Genomic DNA, 18216 nt, shown 5'->3' with positions numbered 1-18216 from the left:
ACTGCTGCTGCTAACAAATTTCACTTCACATGCCTGTGAAAATAAACCTGATTCTGATGTTGCCGAAACTTTCTTATCTTATTTTTCAATTAAATACATACTATGAACTGCCAAGTTGCTTACCACATGGCATTCAAGGCTTTGTGGTATGAGGACAATGTAGTTGAAAGCGCAGAACGAGGCGAATTGGACTACATTTCCCGGCATGCCGCTGGCTTCGCATAGGTCAAAGGGAATGGGGGCGGGGCTCGCAGCGCGTACACATAATGCTGGCGAAGTGCAACGAGTCAGGCAGCATCTATGGAGGGGAATAAACGGCTGACGTTCCAGTTCGAGACCCCTCATCAGGACTAGGCTCCGCCAGCTGAGCTCTAGGTCGACTTTTGGCTTTTTGTGTTTATTTTAAAACACGAATTTTATCTAGAGTTGAGGTAATACGACACCGTGACTGACAATACCCGCAGTCTATTATTTATTTTTTCTGGCATTTTCCATTGGCGGCTGAGGGGAATTCGGAGGGAGTGCACGCGGCTGCGCGTCACCGCTCACCACCAGCCTGTCAGCCTGCTGTTGGGGGGTGGGGATCAAACCGTCCCTGCTCTCTCCGCTGCATGTGCGTACGGTACAGAATGTAGTAAGTCACACGAAACGTTTGAGCGGGCGCCTGTTTGCATGGAGCAGGCGGCGCGATGAACGGACGCGCGTCTCCGCGCTGTGGCTGTGCGACTCGCGGCTCTACTGCAGCAGGCGGAGGGATACACGGCTCCCCTCCCTCCCTCCCCGTCATTACATCCTTGCCACCGAAAATAACTCGGCACGACGGGCTTCCCCGGCTGAAATGAGGCTTGGGGGAAATATTTAGAGGTGGATAGGATGTGTTTGAATTACTTTCTTCCAGTATTGGTTTAATACCGGTGTACTTCCGATCGTTTGGCGGCAAATAGGTCATAAATGCAAGCAACTTTGCGCATTAAAAAGTGCTGGAGGAACTCAGCAAGCCCAGCGTTTGCATTATGTGGTAGTAAGTTGTGAGGCTTTAAACAAATTCTTTATCCTGAAGGCCCGAAACATCGATTATTAATTCATTTCCGTAGATGCTGCCTGACCGGCTGTGTTCCTCCAGTATTATGCGTGGTTCCTTGATTGACCGACAGCTGGTTTGTCCAATAGATAATCCCGGGGCAGGCTCGGTATTCCGACGTAACCAATCAGTATGTAGGAGGCAGGATGTCAATTAGTAAGGCTGAAAGGCTAAAGAAGTGGTTAATAAAACATGGAAGATTGATTCGTGGTAATGTGATAAAAAATTTTACATCCATATTCATTTCTTTGCATTTGGTTGTTTATAATGTTAATTGTTCTGCTAGTACTGGACACTTAGTGCACTGTATCCGAATTTAACAGTAATTAGTCTATTGGTAATATTGAACCCGTACATTATAGATATTTTTTTTTAAGAATCAATGGTAACAATATATAAATGTTATATAAATTGGTTATGAAGACGGTTGTTGAGTAACATATTTGCAAAAAATGACACGAGACTGCAGATGTCATGTGGAGCTGAAAACAAATTGCTGGACAAGCTCAGCTGGTTGAACCTTAGTCTGTAGATACAAAGCTTTTTCAAAAAAAGGATTTTCAAAGCTTGCAGGGAGATTTATGCCGGTTAGAAGAATGGGCTGAACGTTGGCAGATGGAGTTTAATGCTGAGAAGTGTGAGGTTCTACATTTTGGCAGGAATAATCCAAATAGAACATACAGAGTAAATGGTAGGGCATTGAGGAATGCAGAGGAACAGAAAGATCTAGGAATAACTGTGCATAGTTCCCTGAAAGTGGAGTCTCATGTAGATAGGGTGGTGAAGAGGGCTTTTGGAACGCTGGCCTTTATAAATCAAAGCATTGAGTACAGAAGTTGGGATGTAATGCTAAAGTTGTACAAGGAATTGGTAAGGCCAAATTTGGAATATTGTGTGCAGTTCTGGTCACCGAATTATAGGAAAGATATCAATAAATTAGAGAGAGTGCAGAGACGATTTACTAGGATGTTACCTGGGTTTCAGCAATTAAGGTACAGAGAAAGGTTGAACAAGTTAGGTCTCTATTCATTGGAGCGTAGAAGGTTGAGGGGGGATTTGATCGAGGTATTTAAAATTTTGAGAGGGATAGATAGAGTTGACGTGAACAGGCTGTTTCCATTGAGAGTAGAGGAGATTCAAACTAGAGGACATGATTTGAGAGTTAGGGGGCAGAAGTTTAAGGGAAACACAAGGGGGTATTTCTTTACTCAAAGAGTGATAGCTGTGTGGAATGAGCTTCCTGTAGAAGTAGTAGAGGCCAGTTCAGTTGTGTCATTTAAGGTAAAATTGGATAGGTATATGGACAGGAAAGGAGTGGAGGGTTATGGGCTGAGTGCGGGTAGGTGGGACTAGGTGAGATTAAGGGTTCGGCACGGACTAGGAGGGCCAAGATGGCCTGTTTCCGTGCTGTGATTGTTATATGGTTATATGGTTATAAAGGGATAACTGACATTTCGGGTAGAATTTGCTTACCTCTTTAATAAAAGTGATACTATTTAGACTATGAAATATGTTCTTCTTTAGCTATTGTTTTGGAAAGTTTAAAAGACTTGAATTGTACTACAATCTGCAGACATAGCAATGTTCCTTGGCTTCACCAGTTTCTAATGTTTCACACCTCTGTACTCGAGATCTTCTGGCTCTTCTTGGCTGTGCCAAACCATATTTCTGCCTAGTCCCACTGACCTGCACCTGGACCGTATCCCTCCATACACCTCTCATCCATGTACCTGTCCCCAAGTTTTTCTTAAATGTTAAAAGTGAGCCCGCATTTACCAGTTCATCTGGCAGCTCCCTCCACACTCCCACCACTCTCTGTGTGAAGAAGCCCCTCCCACCAATGTTCCCTTTAAACTTTTCCCCTTTCACCCTTAACCCATGTCCTCTGGTTTTTTTCTCCCCTAGCCTCAGTGGAAAAAGCCTGCTTGCATTCACTCTATCTACACCCATCATAATTTTATATACCTCTATCAAGTCTTCCCTCATTCTTGTATGCTCCAGGGAATAAAGTCCTAACCTGTTCAACCTTTCTCTGTAACTCAGTTTCTCAAGTCCCAGCAACATCCTTGTAAACTCTTTCAACCTTATTAATATCCTTCCTGTAATTCGGTGACCAAAACTGCACACAGTACTCCAAATTCGGCCTCACCAATGCCTTATACAACCTCACCATAACATTCCAACTCTTACACTCAGTACTTTGATTTTTAAAGGCCGATGTACCAAAATCTCTCTTTACTACCCTATTTACCTGTGACTCCACTTTTAGGGAATTTTGTATCTGTATTCCCAGATCCCTCTGTTCTACTGCACTCCTCAGTGCCCTACCTTTACCTTGTATGTTCTACCTTGGTTTGTCCATGACAGCACATTTGTAGTACTTTTTGACAGTGATTACAATTTCATATTCCACTTGTTGTCTTCACCAGTACCATGCTCTCCAGTCTCTTGTGTATACACAGTCAGAAGAAACACAACCAGGTGATCAGATTAACCAAAGTGCAGGTGAGGGATGCAGCAGTAGGTATTCATGATGGTGGTATAGAATTGGTCGAATGCATTGAATCCTCCAGTATTGCAGGCGATGTGTTGAAAGTTAGGCAGAGGTTTCTTCAAACTAGCCTGATTAAAGTCTCTTGCCAGATTGTAGCAGATATGTGCTGCTTCGTTCTTATTGGTTACTGTACTCAGTGTCAGCTTAATGTCTGCCTGAGGTGAGGGTGTTGTACTGTGGAGGCAGGGTGGTAGAGGAGCATTTGTTTAGCAAATGTTGAGTGCATTGCTTGCTCTTATGTATGCTTCATTGCATATTTTGGATGAAGACCAGTAGGATGATCGTTCGTGAATATGGCATACAACTGAGGTTTGGCCAACACTGGTGGAACAAATATAACCATTCAGTTCAGCAGTCATTATCTGTCACGGCAGAGTTGTTGCAAATAGTGGTCCCTCGCTTGACTGGTGATATAATCAAATGGGTGCCTGGGTTTGGGCTAATGTTGTTGACTGCCTGTCCCTCTGGAAAAACAGCATTTACTGTGACAAGACTACTCCAGGAATTTAGTAAGGAGAAGAATCCTGAATGCTTGCAATCTGGCTGACTCGTACCCACATGAGCATGCATATAGTGTGAAGGCATACCAGCCTCCATTTTTGGCAGCAGTGTAAGTGCATTCTATTAAAAAATCCATAACACAAATAATCCGTTGATGGTAATTCAATTCAAAAGTTTAGCAAAGGATAGTCTTGCAATGTTGACAAAAGTAGTAAATCTAAAGATTGAAAAGGTCTTTGAGTTGTTATGCATTGCTAAGTATTACCATAGGGAGAAGATGGAATAAATCACCAAGAGATACTTAAAGAGCAGCACAATGAACTATGATCACCGTAGAGACAATGGGAAAAGTTATAATGGGTGGGTGGGGGTGAAGGGAAACGGCTAATTAATTTGAATGTATTGTATTTTCACTACAGAATACCCAAATGTGATAGAGAAGGAAGCAAATTGAGGATCTAATGACAGAGGGACTCAGTAATTAATGTTCTGGAGAAACTAAAAGATTGAAATACTACGTATCCCGTGGACTCAATAACTGCCATCTCTGAAGCCAGAATTACAGGCAGAAATAGTAAAAATCTAAGTTCTGTAGAGCAGCTGCGGTTGATTTAATAAGTGGAAAATGTCACACTTCTTAGAGGAGAAATTGGGTGGTGGTGGGGGGCTTAGGAAATGTAGATTAGTTGATCTAATACCTTAACAGCTAAATACTGTGGTCCAGCATTAAGGGTAGCATCAGGGCACTTCATATTACATAAATTTGCTTTTTTAAGAGGGAAGTCATAATTGACAAACTTTGTGTACTTCCACATAGAAGTTTAAAGTGCTGTTTCCCAACCTGGGGTCCACGGACTGCTTGATTAATGGTAGGATTCCATGGCATAGTAACGGTTGGGAACACCCAGTTTAAAGGTTGGATAATGGGAAACTAATAAATGGAATATAAGTCAGTTTTTTTCAAAATTCATTTTGATAGAGTACAATGCAAACATTTCTTACAAAAAGTAAAACCTCATAATATTTAACATTTATAGAAGACTACGACAGAATAAGAATAAATGTGTCATTTTTCAGGTAGACAGATTATTAATAGGGTAACAGTGATCAGTATTGAGTTCATATTAATTTAGATTAATAACTTTGATACAGTACCTTCTGCCCTTTCATCGAAGTTTGACTGGTAAACCCGCACAGAAGAGCAAGCTATGCTGAAAATGGGAGGGGGAAGGGTTGTAAAATTGGCCAAGTAGATTTAAGCAATTAGAAGGGTACATGAGGTAGCAAATGAAATATACTTGGGAAATATGAAGTAATGAACTTTGGCAGGAAAGATCTTCAAATCATGAGAATGTGCTGAATGTTAATGTAGAAGAAATCCTATTGTTGGTTAAGGGAAAATATTGAAGGTAGAGGAGACAATTAAAGTAACTGGTATGTTGACCTTTATCACAAAGGGTTTAGGGTACAGAAGTTAGCAGTAGTGATACACCTTTGCTGTAGCTTATGTAGTTTTGAATAAAAAAGTTTAAATTACTTGATTGGACACACTTTCTTACAATTAGTCAATGAGAGGAAAGTTGAATAAGATTAGCTTGCACTTGGTGTAGTTTGGACAAATAAGAGAGACTTAAGATATACAGGTTTCCCCCACCATCCGAAGGTAGAGCGTTCCTATGAAACCGTTTGTAAGTCAAGATGTCGTAAAGCAAAGAAGCAATTACCAGTAATTTATATGGGAAAATTTTTGAGCGTTCCCAGACCCAAAAACCTACCAAATCATACTAAATAACACATAAAACCTAAAATAACACGGACATATAGTAAAAGCAGGAATTATATGATAAATATACAGCTTATATAAAGTAGAAATATTTTATGTATGCTTTAGTTTCACTTATCAAAAGCAGGAAGACAGTGAGTTGAAATCGATTTGGGGAAAAAAATCGGCACTTACACACATGCACACACAACTGCCCGCACAAGGCTTCATGGTCATGGTAGTCTTTCTTGGGGTAAACACACGTATAAAGCAGGCGTCTTTTTTTCATAAAAGTGAAAATCCTCTTTGGTTTGCGAAATCAGGTACTAATGTAGGTCTTTCGTAACAGCGAGCTGTCATTTAGCAAACGTTCGAAAAACGTACAAGGTTTTGGTACATTCTCAAGCTGCTAATTCTTGAGCTGAAGACTTAGTTTAAGAATGGGTTATATAGGATTGAGAATAGAAATTACCTTATGCAGAGACCTGTAAATCTTCAGAACTCTACTACAAGGACTTTGCTTATTTGCTAGTTGGGTAAATTCAAAGCTAAGATGGAATATTAGACATCATAAAGTACAGGGACTGGGTGGGAAACTGGACTTGAGGCACAGGTCCAGACATTATCATGTGAAATGATGGAGTGAGTTCAGTGAACATTGGGCTTGTTTGTATTGTTAGTCATGTTCTTCTACGGACACACGCTGCCAGAAAGTGGATCTTTCAACCTGGTATTTTGGTACTTCTTGGTGAGTCTGCTTAATGTAGAGCTTCTTTCTGCAGAAGTCATAGTCTGTGACAGTTGCTACTAGCTTCCTCATGCTGTAGCTGCAGATTTTTTGTGCAGTCTGATGGGACAAATTTCACATGCCTTAGACAAAGAAATCTACCAGCTGAATCTATAGCTGTGGGAATTGAACCTGGGTTGCTGAAACTGTAAGGCATTGTGGTAACCACTATGCTACCATACCGCTCCAGGTTTTCAAGTAGCTACAATCTATTTAACTACAGGTATCTCCTCCGCCCTTTACAAAGGTAGAGCATTCCTATGAAACCTTTCTTAAGCCGAAATGGCGTAAAGTGAAGAACCATTAATTTATACGGGAAAAATTCTCATTAAAGCAAAAATCCTCTTTGTAATGCGAAAACAGGTTACTAATGTAGGTATTTTGTAAAAGCGAAGTGGCGTAAAGTGAACATTCGTAAAGCGGAGAACACCTATACCTTCTTTGGTGTTTGATTTTAGTGTGATATTTTAATTATTTTTTTCAATAACTCCTGGGTGTTTTTGAATATTTGTGAATGGGAGAAATAAATATTGAGTGTCATGGATAGGTTTCTGGGAACTGTATTTCACTTGACAGCTGCTGAGTGTAGTCAACAAATTACATGAGAGATCTTATATTTCAATACATCAGTGAACTGGGAACCAGTGTCTTCATGGCTAGTTGCACACAGAGCCATGTTGCAAGAAATATTAGTTTAATAATCTCTGGGTAGTGGAAAATCGTCTCCAAAGTATTAATTTATTTGTATTATTTATGTGCAAAGTAAATATGCCTCACTAGCCTGGAATTTGGAAGGAAATACATTTTGAGAGTAACCTTCCTGAATAAGTTTGCCTTTGCAAGAATAAAACACGACATTAAGAATGCATAACTAATTGATTGTACAAACGTAGATCCTAGCACAAATGATACAACATTGAAGATAGATAACCCAGTTGCACCTCCTTTCTTCTGTATAGATTTATCAGTAGGCTGCAGGTTTGCTAAAGCAAGCAAGATACTTAAAGGTCATTGTGATGCAGTAACTCTCTTTCTCTCTCTACAGATGCTGTTTGACTTGTCGAGCATTTTCAGTACAGTTGGCCCTCCGTATCCACAGGTTCTGCATCCGCAGATTCAACTAACTACGGATCAAAAATATACAGAAAAAATTTCCAGAAAGCTCCAAAAACCAAAACTTGAATTTGCCGTGTGCTGAGCACTATGCTGAATCCACGTGAATGAAGTGATGTGTAGGCATACCCTGCTGTAGCCTCCTGCCATTTCACAGATCCTCAGTCTCTCTCCATTTGCTACGTGTCCACCCTTTGTTTCTGTGAAAAAATGGCTCCTAAAAAGCAATTAAGTGGTCAAAGCATTTCCTCAAAGGCTAAGAGGGAGCGTAAAGTGCTATCTCTTGCCGAGAAAATAAAAATCTTAGATCTTTTGAAAAGTGGTATGTCGTTTTCTGAAGTGGGCCGTAGGGTCGGTAAGAACGAATCGAGCATTCGCACAATGAAGCAGAAAGAAGCTGAAATTCGTGAAAGTGTTCGTACTGCCCCTACAACGGCAAAAATGGTCTCTCTGGTTCGTGATAAAGTGCTTGCAAAGACTGAGAAAGCATTAAGTGTGTGGCTAGAGGACATGTCACAGCAGCATATCCCTGTTGATGGGAAAATTATACGTGAAAAAGCACTTAGCCTCTATGAGCACTATTGTGAGGGGGTTGAGGAGAGCGAGAGGAAGGAGTTTAAGGCTAGTAAGGGTTGGCTGGCTAGCTATGTGAAGCGCTACAGCCTCAAGAGCTTAAGGATTATGGGAGAATCAGCATCAACTGATGCCGAGGCAGCTTCAATGTTCCCAGAAAAGCTCAAGAAACCCATAGAAGAGAAAGGCTACCTTCCAGAGCAAGTTTTAGGTATTATAAGTAACCTAAAGATGAATTAAAGTATACGGGAGGATGTGTGTAGGCTATATGCAAATACTACGCCATTTTATATAAGGGACTTGAGCATCCGCAGATTTTGGTATCTGCGGGGGGTCCTGGAACCAATCCCTCTAGTTACCAAGGGACAACTGTACAGTGGATTCCTGTTAATTGGTACATATCGGGACCAGTACGTTTTGGCCCAGTTAAGCAGCTACCCTAATTAGATGACATTTCATTGAAATAGTTAAAAAGGTGTTGAAAAGATAAACAGAGTAACAAATTATGTATTTAAATGAAATACAGAACAAATTAGAACACTACTAATACTACAACAGTACCATAAAACTGTGTATTAGCTCCTAATACTTATCAGTAGAGGAATTAATCTCTGCCATTTTCTTTTGACTGTAAATTAATAAAGTCAGTGCAGTTACTTTGTGTAGGTAATGGACTGCCTTTATGCAATGCTGTTGATGATTGCATCCTCCAAATCTTTACTTTCATTGTAATATTACAGATGATTGGTGATATCTTCAGATTCTACATAGTTTCTAACTTGTTGAAGAAGTGAAATAGTTTAACTTCCATTCCTGGCCATTACTGTCATCTCCAAAACTGAATGCATTAAACAGCAGTGAGCAGAACAGTTCAGAATTGTATTACTACTTATTTCTCACCACCTAACAGTGACAAATATCACAGCTTTATGAACCCAAACTCACAAAAGTAACACTGTTTAAACATTGTTAGCTCTTAAGCATGGTGCATTGTCTAACGACTATGCAGTGCATACAACTGGCACTAGTTGGAAAATGTTTGGCAATGGTATCCTGCCCCAATTAAGTGTCCCAAATAAATGAAGGCAATCCTGGCTATTTTTTCAATTTTTGTTCTTTAAGAGTTGTCCCAAATAATTGGCTGCCCCAATTAACTGATAGCTCAATTAACCGGAATCCATTGTATTTAATTTTAAATTTTATGTTGAAGTTAATACAATATTGACATTTTTCATGGTTTAATATAATTAACTGGTTAGGAATAGATTTTGAAAATTAGTAAAGAAAGCAAACAGATTAAGTAATCGATAATTGAAAAATTGGAATTATTTTGCAATTTTTTTTGTGGTTTTCACATTTGGTGCAAAGACTTTCGGTATCTTACTATAACTTTTCTCTTTGCTCTTGGCTCTCTCTTGCCTTCAGGAAATATGGCACAAGTTGCAACTACATCAGTTATAAATGAAGAACCCTCTGGTGTCGAAAATCTTCTGGAAGTAAGATTCCTTGTGTCAGCACTGGAGTCGATGGTAAATAGTTAATTTACTATGTTATAAAACTTGAACTAATTTTAATTGTATGGAAGCTGGTGGCTCAATGGAGTTGGAGTCTTGGGGATAGGTAATAAAACTCACTTGCATTGTTACTGCTTTTTTAAAAAAACAAGCATATTTGGAGACTGGGCAAAATGGAGGTTCCTAGGGCTCCTGGAATAAGAACACAAGAAACAGGAACAGGAGAAGGCCATCTGGCCTGTCAAGTCTGCTCTGTCTTTTAACAGATCATGGCTGATCTGGCCATGGATTTGGCCCACCTGTCTGTCTTTTCTCCATACCCTTAATTCCCCTGCTATACAAAAATCAATATGTGTCTTAAATATATTTGATGATGTAGCCTCTGCTGCTTCTCTGCACAGAGAATTCCATAAATTCAATCCTTTCTGGGAAAAGTAGTTTCTGCTCATCTCCATCCTAAATCTGTTCCCCCAAATGTTGAGGCTATGCCCCCTAGTTTTATTTTTGCCTACCAGTGAGAACAGTTTTGCTAGCTCTATCTATATTTTTCACAATTTTATGTTTCTTTAAAATTCCCCCTCATTCTTCCAAATTCCAGCAAGTATAGTTCCAGGCAACTCATTCTCTCTTAGTAGAAACATAGAAAACCGACAGCAGAATACAGGCCCTTCAGTCCACAATGCTGTGGCGAAGATGTACTTACTTTAGAAATTACCTAGAATTACCCTTAGCCCTCTATTTTTCTAAGCTCCATGTACCTATCCAGGAGTCTCTTAAAAGACCCCACAAGGTAATTTCCTCAAAAGTCAACTTGATGAACCTCCTCTGCACCACCTCCAAAGCCAGTAAATTCTTCCTCAAGTATGGAGACTAGAACTGCATTAAGTTCTCCAGGTGCATCCTCATCAGTATCCTGTACAATGGCTGCATAACCTTCCTACAGTGAAATTAATCCCTCAGGTAATGAAGGCCAACCTTCCATTAGCATTCTTCATAACTTGTTGCACTTGCAAATCAACTTTTTGCAATTCACACACAAGCACTTCTGAGCCCCTGTGCACAAAATGCTGCAGTCTTTTCACCGTTTAACTAATAATCTGATCTTCCACTTTTCCTTTCAAAGTGGATGACCTCATATATATGAATGTTGTTTTCCATCTGCCAGGCACTTGCCCACTCACTTAACTTAGCTATATCTCTACAGATCCTCTGCACAGTTTGCTTTTACACTGTTTAGTCTGATCAACGAACTTAACTGCGCTACACTTGGTCCCCTCTTCCAGATCATTAACAGTTCATGAACAGTTGCAAACCTAGCACTGAGCACTCTGCTCGCTGCTGACTATTAACCAGAAAAATACCCATTTATCACAACTCTCTGCCTTCTATTAGTTAGCTAATCCTCTCTTCAGGCTAATATGTTACCCCCAACACAGTGCATACTTATAAGACCATAAGACAAAGGAGCAGAAGTCGGCCATTCAGCCCCTTGAGTCTGCTCCGCCATTTTATCATGAGCTGTTCCATTCTCCCATTTAGTCCCACTCCCTGCCTTCTCACAATAACCTTTGATACCCTGGCGACTCAGATACCTAGCAGTCTCTGCCTTAAATTCACCCAATGATTTGGCCTCCACTGCCACCCGTGGCAACAAATTCCACAGATTCACCACCCTCTGGCTAAAAAAAATTCCTTGGCATTTGTTCTCAATGGGCACCCTTCAATCCTTAAGTTATGTCCTCTCGTACTAGACTCCCCCACCGTGGGAAACAACTTTGCCACATCCACTCTGTCCGTGCCTTTCAACATTTGAAATGTTTCTTTGAGTTCCCACCAGTCTTTTATGCAGTACCTTATCAAATGCTTTCTTAAAATCCAAGTATATAGCATCCACCTGCTTCCCCTCTGTCCACTGTGATCATTATATTGTCAAAGAATTCCAGATAGAACTTGCCCTTCATGAATCCCTACTGTGTCTGCCTGATGGAACCACTTCTATCCAGATGTCGCACTATTTCTTCCTAATGATAGCTTCAAACATTTTCCTCACTGCAGACATTAAGCTAACTGGCCTATTGTTACCTGCCTTTTGTCTACATCCTATGCTGGAGATAATATACTGGGAAATGCTGCCACATGCAGTAGTGGAAGTTTATTAGGTTGTGCTGTAGTTGGATCTTATTAAGTTGAGGGTTAACTAAATGTTTTGTATTTGAGACATCTTGCTAATGTAAAGGTAATTGCTAAATTAAGTATCACATTTTGTCATTTTAAGTGTCACGTTTCCACTACATGCTGCATCCGCAAAGCAAACAGCATTATGAAGGACCCCATGCACCCCTCATATAAACTCTTCTTCCTTCTACCATCTGGGAAAAGGCACTGAAGCATTCGGGCTCTCACGACCAGACTATGTAACAGTTTCTTCCCTGAAGCCATCAGACTCCTCAATACCTAGAGCCTGAACTGACACCAACTTGCCCTCTACTGTGCCTATTGTCTTGTTTATTATTTATTGTAATGCCTGCACTGTTTTGTGCACTTTATGCAGTCCTGGGTAGGTCTGTAGTCTAGTCTAGTTTTTTCTGTGTTGTTTTTACGTAGTTCAGTGTAGTTTTTGTATTGTTTCATGTAGAACCATGGTCCTGAAAAACGTTTCGTTTTTACTATGTACTGTACCAGCAGTTATGATCGAAATGACAATAAAAAGTGACTTGACTTGTTTAAAACTAAGATTACAGATGGAATACTGAGTACTGTTTTGGGGTTCACAAAACTAAAGGACTATTGAGGTACAGATTCCTGTTTAGATCACCATTAATTATATTAATTTTTATTTCATTAATTTTGTAGAATTTGCAGTAAAATTAGTAATGTAAATTGCTAATTAGGCATCTATATAGATTAATTAATCCTTGGTGAGTTTCCATTTAGATTACAATGTGCTTTGAGATGCTTGCAATTATGAAAACTAAATTGAACAGGTGGAAACATTCTACTGTCTGAAGTTTCTCGCATGAAAGACTAGGGAGGTTGAAGACCTGGGTAAAATGGTCAGCTAGTTTAAATTGTTTGCTTGCACATCCTGTGTTTCAATAACTCTCCTGAACAAAACCAATTTCTAGAAAGAAGGATATACAGCAACAGTGGCCTATTTGTATAATATGATTTGTAGTGACCTTGCTTTAATTTTAAAACAATGATGTTTCCTTCTAGATTTCCCTGTCTGAGAAAATAGTTTCTCTGTATTTGTCTGATAAATTTCAAAATTGGTTAATAGATGAACTTAATCTCATGGATTCACCAGGTGGCTTAAATTGCTTATGCTCTCTTTCAAGGCCATTATATATTTCCTTATTTATTGCCCAGATCTAAACATTGCTGTGAATGGGGTCTGACCCAAGTTTTGAACTTCCTCAAATTTAATTTGTATTCCAGATACTTTGTTAAACTAACTACCACCCATGCATCAGTTTTTGGTCATCTGTACACATCCAGAACAACTTCCCTCTACCACCTTTTGTCTCATCTTTGAAAGAAAATATTCTCAATTGTGTGACTTATATTCAGTATGGACAGTTTCCTGTTTTCCCCAGTTGTTCAAGAATTGGAGGTGGACTTAAATTGCACAAATTTACTATGCCTTGTACTTTTTATTATTGGAAATGGTTATCAAAGATCCTACTGTATTTTGCAAAGTAAAAATAAAATTCTAAATATGGTTTGAATTAAAATTAAAAACAAAAAATATTGGGTAGCATCTCTGGAGAAATATAATTAGATGGTTTGTTGGAACTGGAATGGGATCCATACAGCTGTCCCCAGGCAATGAACAGGTTCCATTTGCACAGATTTCCATAAGTTGGACAATGTGTACATATTTTAAAAAATGCAATCTAGTTGCCATGCCTCTGCTGTATTGCAATAAATGGCATGAAAAGCATATAATACTGACAAGGAAGAGAGATCATAAAAGTGAAGAGATCAAGTGGAAGCTGATATTATTAAATTCCAAAGTACGATGTGCATATATACAATGTAGGGATACATGTTCTATACGTACATTGGACTTGGGAATTTCATATTATGGAAGCTCATCTGTATGTATAGTTGTTAATAAGCCCTGTGTTCTTAACCTAGAGATATCCTGTAAGGTTGTTTACTCAATAGAGCAGGCAAAGAAAAAGTAGAAGGAACAAGGGAGAAGATTGGTAAAAGGATTTAAAATAGGAGAAACTAAGTGATATATAGGATGAGGCTTAAGGCAAAGGGGATAGTGATGGGATAAAGAGATGGCTACAGTATCTGAACACACCCAACCCCTTTGAAGGTTGAGTTTACTGTAGTACTGCACTCCTGCGGGAAATGTTTATGCATAATGAGAGGTTATTCAGGAGCCTGACCCCTTTGTTAACCTGGGGAGATCTATACATATGTTTAGCCCTTGGATTTAGTTGTGTTTTTGGATATGACATTTTAATGCTGTTCTACCTATGGCATCCTCTAATAATTTCAGTGATACTAGTTTAAACTTGATACCCAGTATCATAAGGTACGAAGCTACAATTTTTTCCTCAATATAATATCTGAGCACCAAAGGTATGTTTAACAAAAGTCATTTTCTTTAATGTATGTTTTTGTATATTTTCTCTTTAAAGTTGATTCAACTTATTTCCTCTTCAGTGCCAGGAAATTGCGAAGTTAAAAGCTGAAGTGGCATGTGTTGCTGTATATGAGAAAAATGTATTTGTGGTGGGAACAGAACAAGGAAGATCTTTCATTGGAAACCGAAAGGATTTTCAAATTGACTTTGTGAAATACTGTAAGTTGAAAGAACAAAATCAAGTGATAATATTAAGTTGCAGGAAAACTTTTCTTTGGATTTATAGATTGTTTAATAACAAAGTTAGGGGCCTCAGTTTTCTCTGGCAATTATTCCAGTTTATTCAAACTGGTACAAATGTTTGTACCACATTTGGTGCATGTCTTTCACATTAATATTGAACTAGGGATTGTTGTCTAAGCAAGCCACTCATTTAAAGATTAACATTTCTATTTTTCCATGTAGTGGAAACAGAACGACCAACTAGGAAGGAGAACACACAGATGCCTCCTGGGGGGTAGGTTGGTTTTGCTGTCCTTGCAGTACTCAAAACTTTAATGATTTAGCTGTAAGTTCAATATAATCTGCATAAATCCATAGGGCTGTATTTAATTGCCTTATTTGGAGGTGCAAAAGATAGTATTTCTATTTTCACTTGGAGGTAGATTTGTAATTTATTTTGGAATTATTTTGTATGTGTGGGTATTTCCTTCTGAAGGTTCTCTTCCATTTCTCCAGAAAGTTATAAAAAATAGAATTTTCTTTGTGTTGCTTTAGTAGAGCCCTCTTGTTATACTCCAGCATTTGCCTGTCTCGTTCATTTGGTTTTCCCTCTGGTTGTCATATGCTCTTGTGTCTGCTGCCCATATGAAGCTTTGACCTGGAAGGTAATCGATTGCCATTCCTGGTGGGGCCCAGTGATCATGGGAATCACTGTCTTCATCCTCAGTGCCTACAACCCAACCCTTGAGGATTGCCTGCCTTCAACTGTGGAGCGCTCCAACCTTGACTCTCACCACCGGCTTCTGCCCCTAACTTCTAACCCCTCCTCACCTCTACATCCCCAAAACCATCCCTACGAACCTATAAAGCAACTGAGTCCTAGCCCCAACCTTGACAGGCATTGCAGCTCCATACCATCTTGACTAGATCCATTTATGATTTATCTACTGGAATTTCCCATTCCCACACCTATTTGTTTTTTTCTTTCCATTCAGGTTACTTTGCTTGCTATTATACTGTGCATCCTGTATGGCACAGTGTATGCTATACAGTGAATCAGGTCATGCTGGCTCCTAGTAGGAGAATCCCATTCTACTGTTCTACCACACCCTCATTTCCCTGCTCTTTATTCTGCCTTTTTTTTAATACAAAATCCTTTATGACAAATATTGGTGCTATACAATATATACAAAACAGTGGCAAACACAATTACTAAACTACAAATAGACAATAGACATTACACCAAAATGTTGCCATCTCTATCCACGATGGCATTTACACCCCACGGAGCCCAACGGTCTTGAAACTCCTCTAAGGTCGCCGTGGACTGCGCGTGTTCTTTTTCAATATTTACCCGGGCATAAAATTACTGTTGGGAGTGGGATTCTGTCTTGATGTTCTGCAACTTCCCTTCAATTCTTTTGCTAATTACTTATACAGGAAGTAATTTACAGTAGGCAGTCTTCAGTACTGTATACAGGAAAAAACTGAAACACAGTCATAGGAAGAATGTATAAACTGACAGACTGCACTGCAGGGTAGGATTCAACTTGCATTGCTGAAGGCCATCGTGCCACCCTTTTCATTCTTTATTCTCCTTTATTTTTAGTCTGTCACCCAGTCTTCTGAATTCACATTGCCAAAAGGCCAGTGCAGTCTTTGCCTACCTGAATTGCTGAACCTACAGTGCATCCATGTTCAAGGATACCCAGCTTCCATATCAAAATGAATGGCCTCATGTTTTCACATTACCTTCAGATTTGCACCCTCTTCACATAATCTCATTCCTCAGAATCCACAAAATTAACTAGTTCAGGATACATTTACATCATCAAAAATATAGATTTTTAAATTGCTGAAGCATCCACTATGTGAAAGTGCCAATTTTACTTGTACTGATTTCTACCCTTAAACCAATCTAATATCAATGAAAAATATTCTTGACTTTTCATGAGCCATTACTTTATGTAACAATCATTTTTGGCCTTTTGTGAATATTGTAGAATCTAGTTAATTTTAGGAAATTAATAGCAATATATCACAATTTCTGCAGAAACCTCTTTTTAGAACCCTTGGTTATAGGATGTACCTATAATATAACATGAGATTTGTCTGCTTTTAATCATGTTTTTTTAGTAAGAAGGTTTATCTGAATGAGTTTGTTATCGCTGACTTGTGCCATGAAATTTATTGTTTTGAGGTTCTTACTCCAAAGTAGTACTCCTTTATTGGTACTAGTTACATTAACTGTTTTTAGAGCTTTACTCTTCCACTGTTTTTGTCACATTGTCTTTTTTTTTGGTCATATTTGTTGTCCTCATTTATGATCTCTTGTCTCAGCCTCTCTGGAACTTTAGTTAAATCCTACAGTGTCAGGTAATGTCCTTTCTCTGCCTGTGTTGGACTGTGATAGGAAATTGAGAGTTATGGGGGAAAAGGCAGGTAGTCAGAGACGAATCCTTAGCCAGATCAAATGGTGGAGCAGGCTCGACAGGCTGGATGGCCTACCCCTGTTCTTAATTCTTATGATCTTCACCTTGCTCCTCTCTTTTTACTGAGAAGCTATTATTGTTTGTATTTTTTTTTACCAGTTTACTCTATGATCACTTCTGTACAGAAGCCTGCGAGATTCCTAATTCATCCTTGGAACACCAAAGTGTAAAGTAAGTATTCCCTGCTCACTTCAGAGATGCATTGTTTGCAAGTTCGTTATGTTCATTTTATATAAGATATTAGTGGGGCCTAATTTGGGGTATTGTGTGCAGTTTTGGTCACCTACCTACTGGAAAGGTTTAAATAAGGTTGAAAGATACAGAGAAAAATTACAAAGATGTTGCCAGGTCTGGAGGACCTGGGTTATGATGAAAGATTGAATAGGGTAGGACTTTATTCCTTAGGATGTAGAAGACTGAGAAGAGGTATATAAAAATTATGAGGGGCATGGATAGGGTAAGTGCAAGTAAGCATTTTCCACTGAGATTGGGTGGGACTACAACCAGAGATCATGTGTTAAGGGTGAAAGGTGAAAAGTTTAAGGGGAACATGAGGAGAAACATTCACTCAGAAGGTCATGAGAGTTTGGAACGTGTTGCCAGCACAAGCGGTACATGTGAACTCAATTTCATCATTTAAGGGAAGTTTGGATAGGCAAATGGATTGTAGGGGTATGGAAGGTGGTGGACCTGGTGCAGGTTGATGGGAGTAGGTTCATTAAGAGATGGGCCAAAGGGCCTGTATTTGTTTTTTACTTTCTTTGACTATTTTCTGATGTCCTGCAACTTTGTGCTTCAAGATTCTAATTTATTTGGGATAAGTTACTTCTATCTCTTGAACCTCTTCCTTTGCTTAAAAAGATTAACAAGGAACATGCTAGTACCACTGATTAAGCATTTGCCATTTGTTGATGTTATTTTCTACTCCTGAGTTTTCTCTGCAGCCATTCACTAGTAATGACTGAAAAGTATCTCTACAGGAGTTCCCTATGTATGAATCATTGCAGCTCAGGC

General features: G+C 39.2%; 1 protein-coding gene across 11 annotated transcripts in view; it reads left to right on the top strand.

Moving 5' to 3' along the window:
- The first annotated feature begins 251 nt into the window (after positions 1-251).
- LOC132395893 (general transcription factor II-I-like) overlaps positions 252-18216 on the top strand; it is a 74474-nt gene continuing 56509 nt past the window's right edge. For 3 of the 11 annotated variants that reach the window (XR_009512779.1, XM_059973045.1, XM_059973051.1), the window contains exons 1-6: positions 256-431; positions 7731-8582; positions 9797-9900; positions 14569-14707; positions 14954-15005; positions 17302-17373. Coding sequence is in view for 10 of the 11 variants with exons in the window: in XM_059973045.1 (XP_059829028.1) it covers positions 8009-8582; positions 9797-9900; positions 14569-14707; positions 14954-15005; positions 17302-17373 (941 nt within the window). In the remaining variant the exon portion in view is untranslated. Of the gene's footprint in view, positions 432-505; positions 635-670; positions 865-1169; positions 1292-7730; positions 8583-9796; positions 9901-14568; positions 14708-14953; positions 15006-17301; positions 17374-18216 lie in introns of those variants that run through there. The other 8 variants (XM_059973048.1, XM_059973050.1, XM_059973046.1 and 5 more) reach the window with 8 other exon arrangements.

The sequence above is a fragment of the Hypanus sabinus genome, chromosome 6 (assembly GCF_030144855.1).
Source record: "Hypanus sabinus isolate sHypSab1 chromosome 6, sHypSab1.hap1, whole genome shotgun sequence".
NCBI lineage: Eukaryota > Metazoa > Chordata > Chondrichthyes > Myliobatiformes > Dasyatidae > Hypanus > Hypanus sabinus.
Note: the sequence above shows the minus strand (reverse complement) of the source record. Positions and strands in the feature narration are given on the sequence as shown.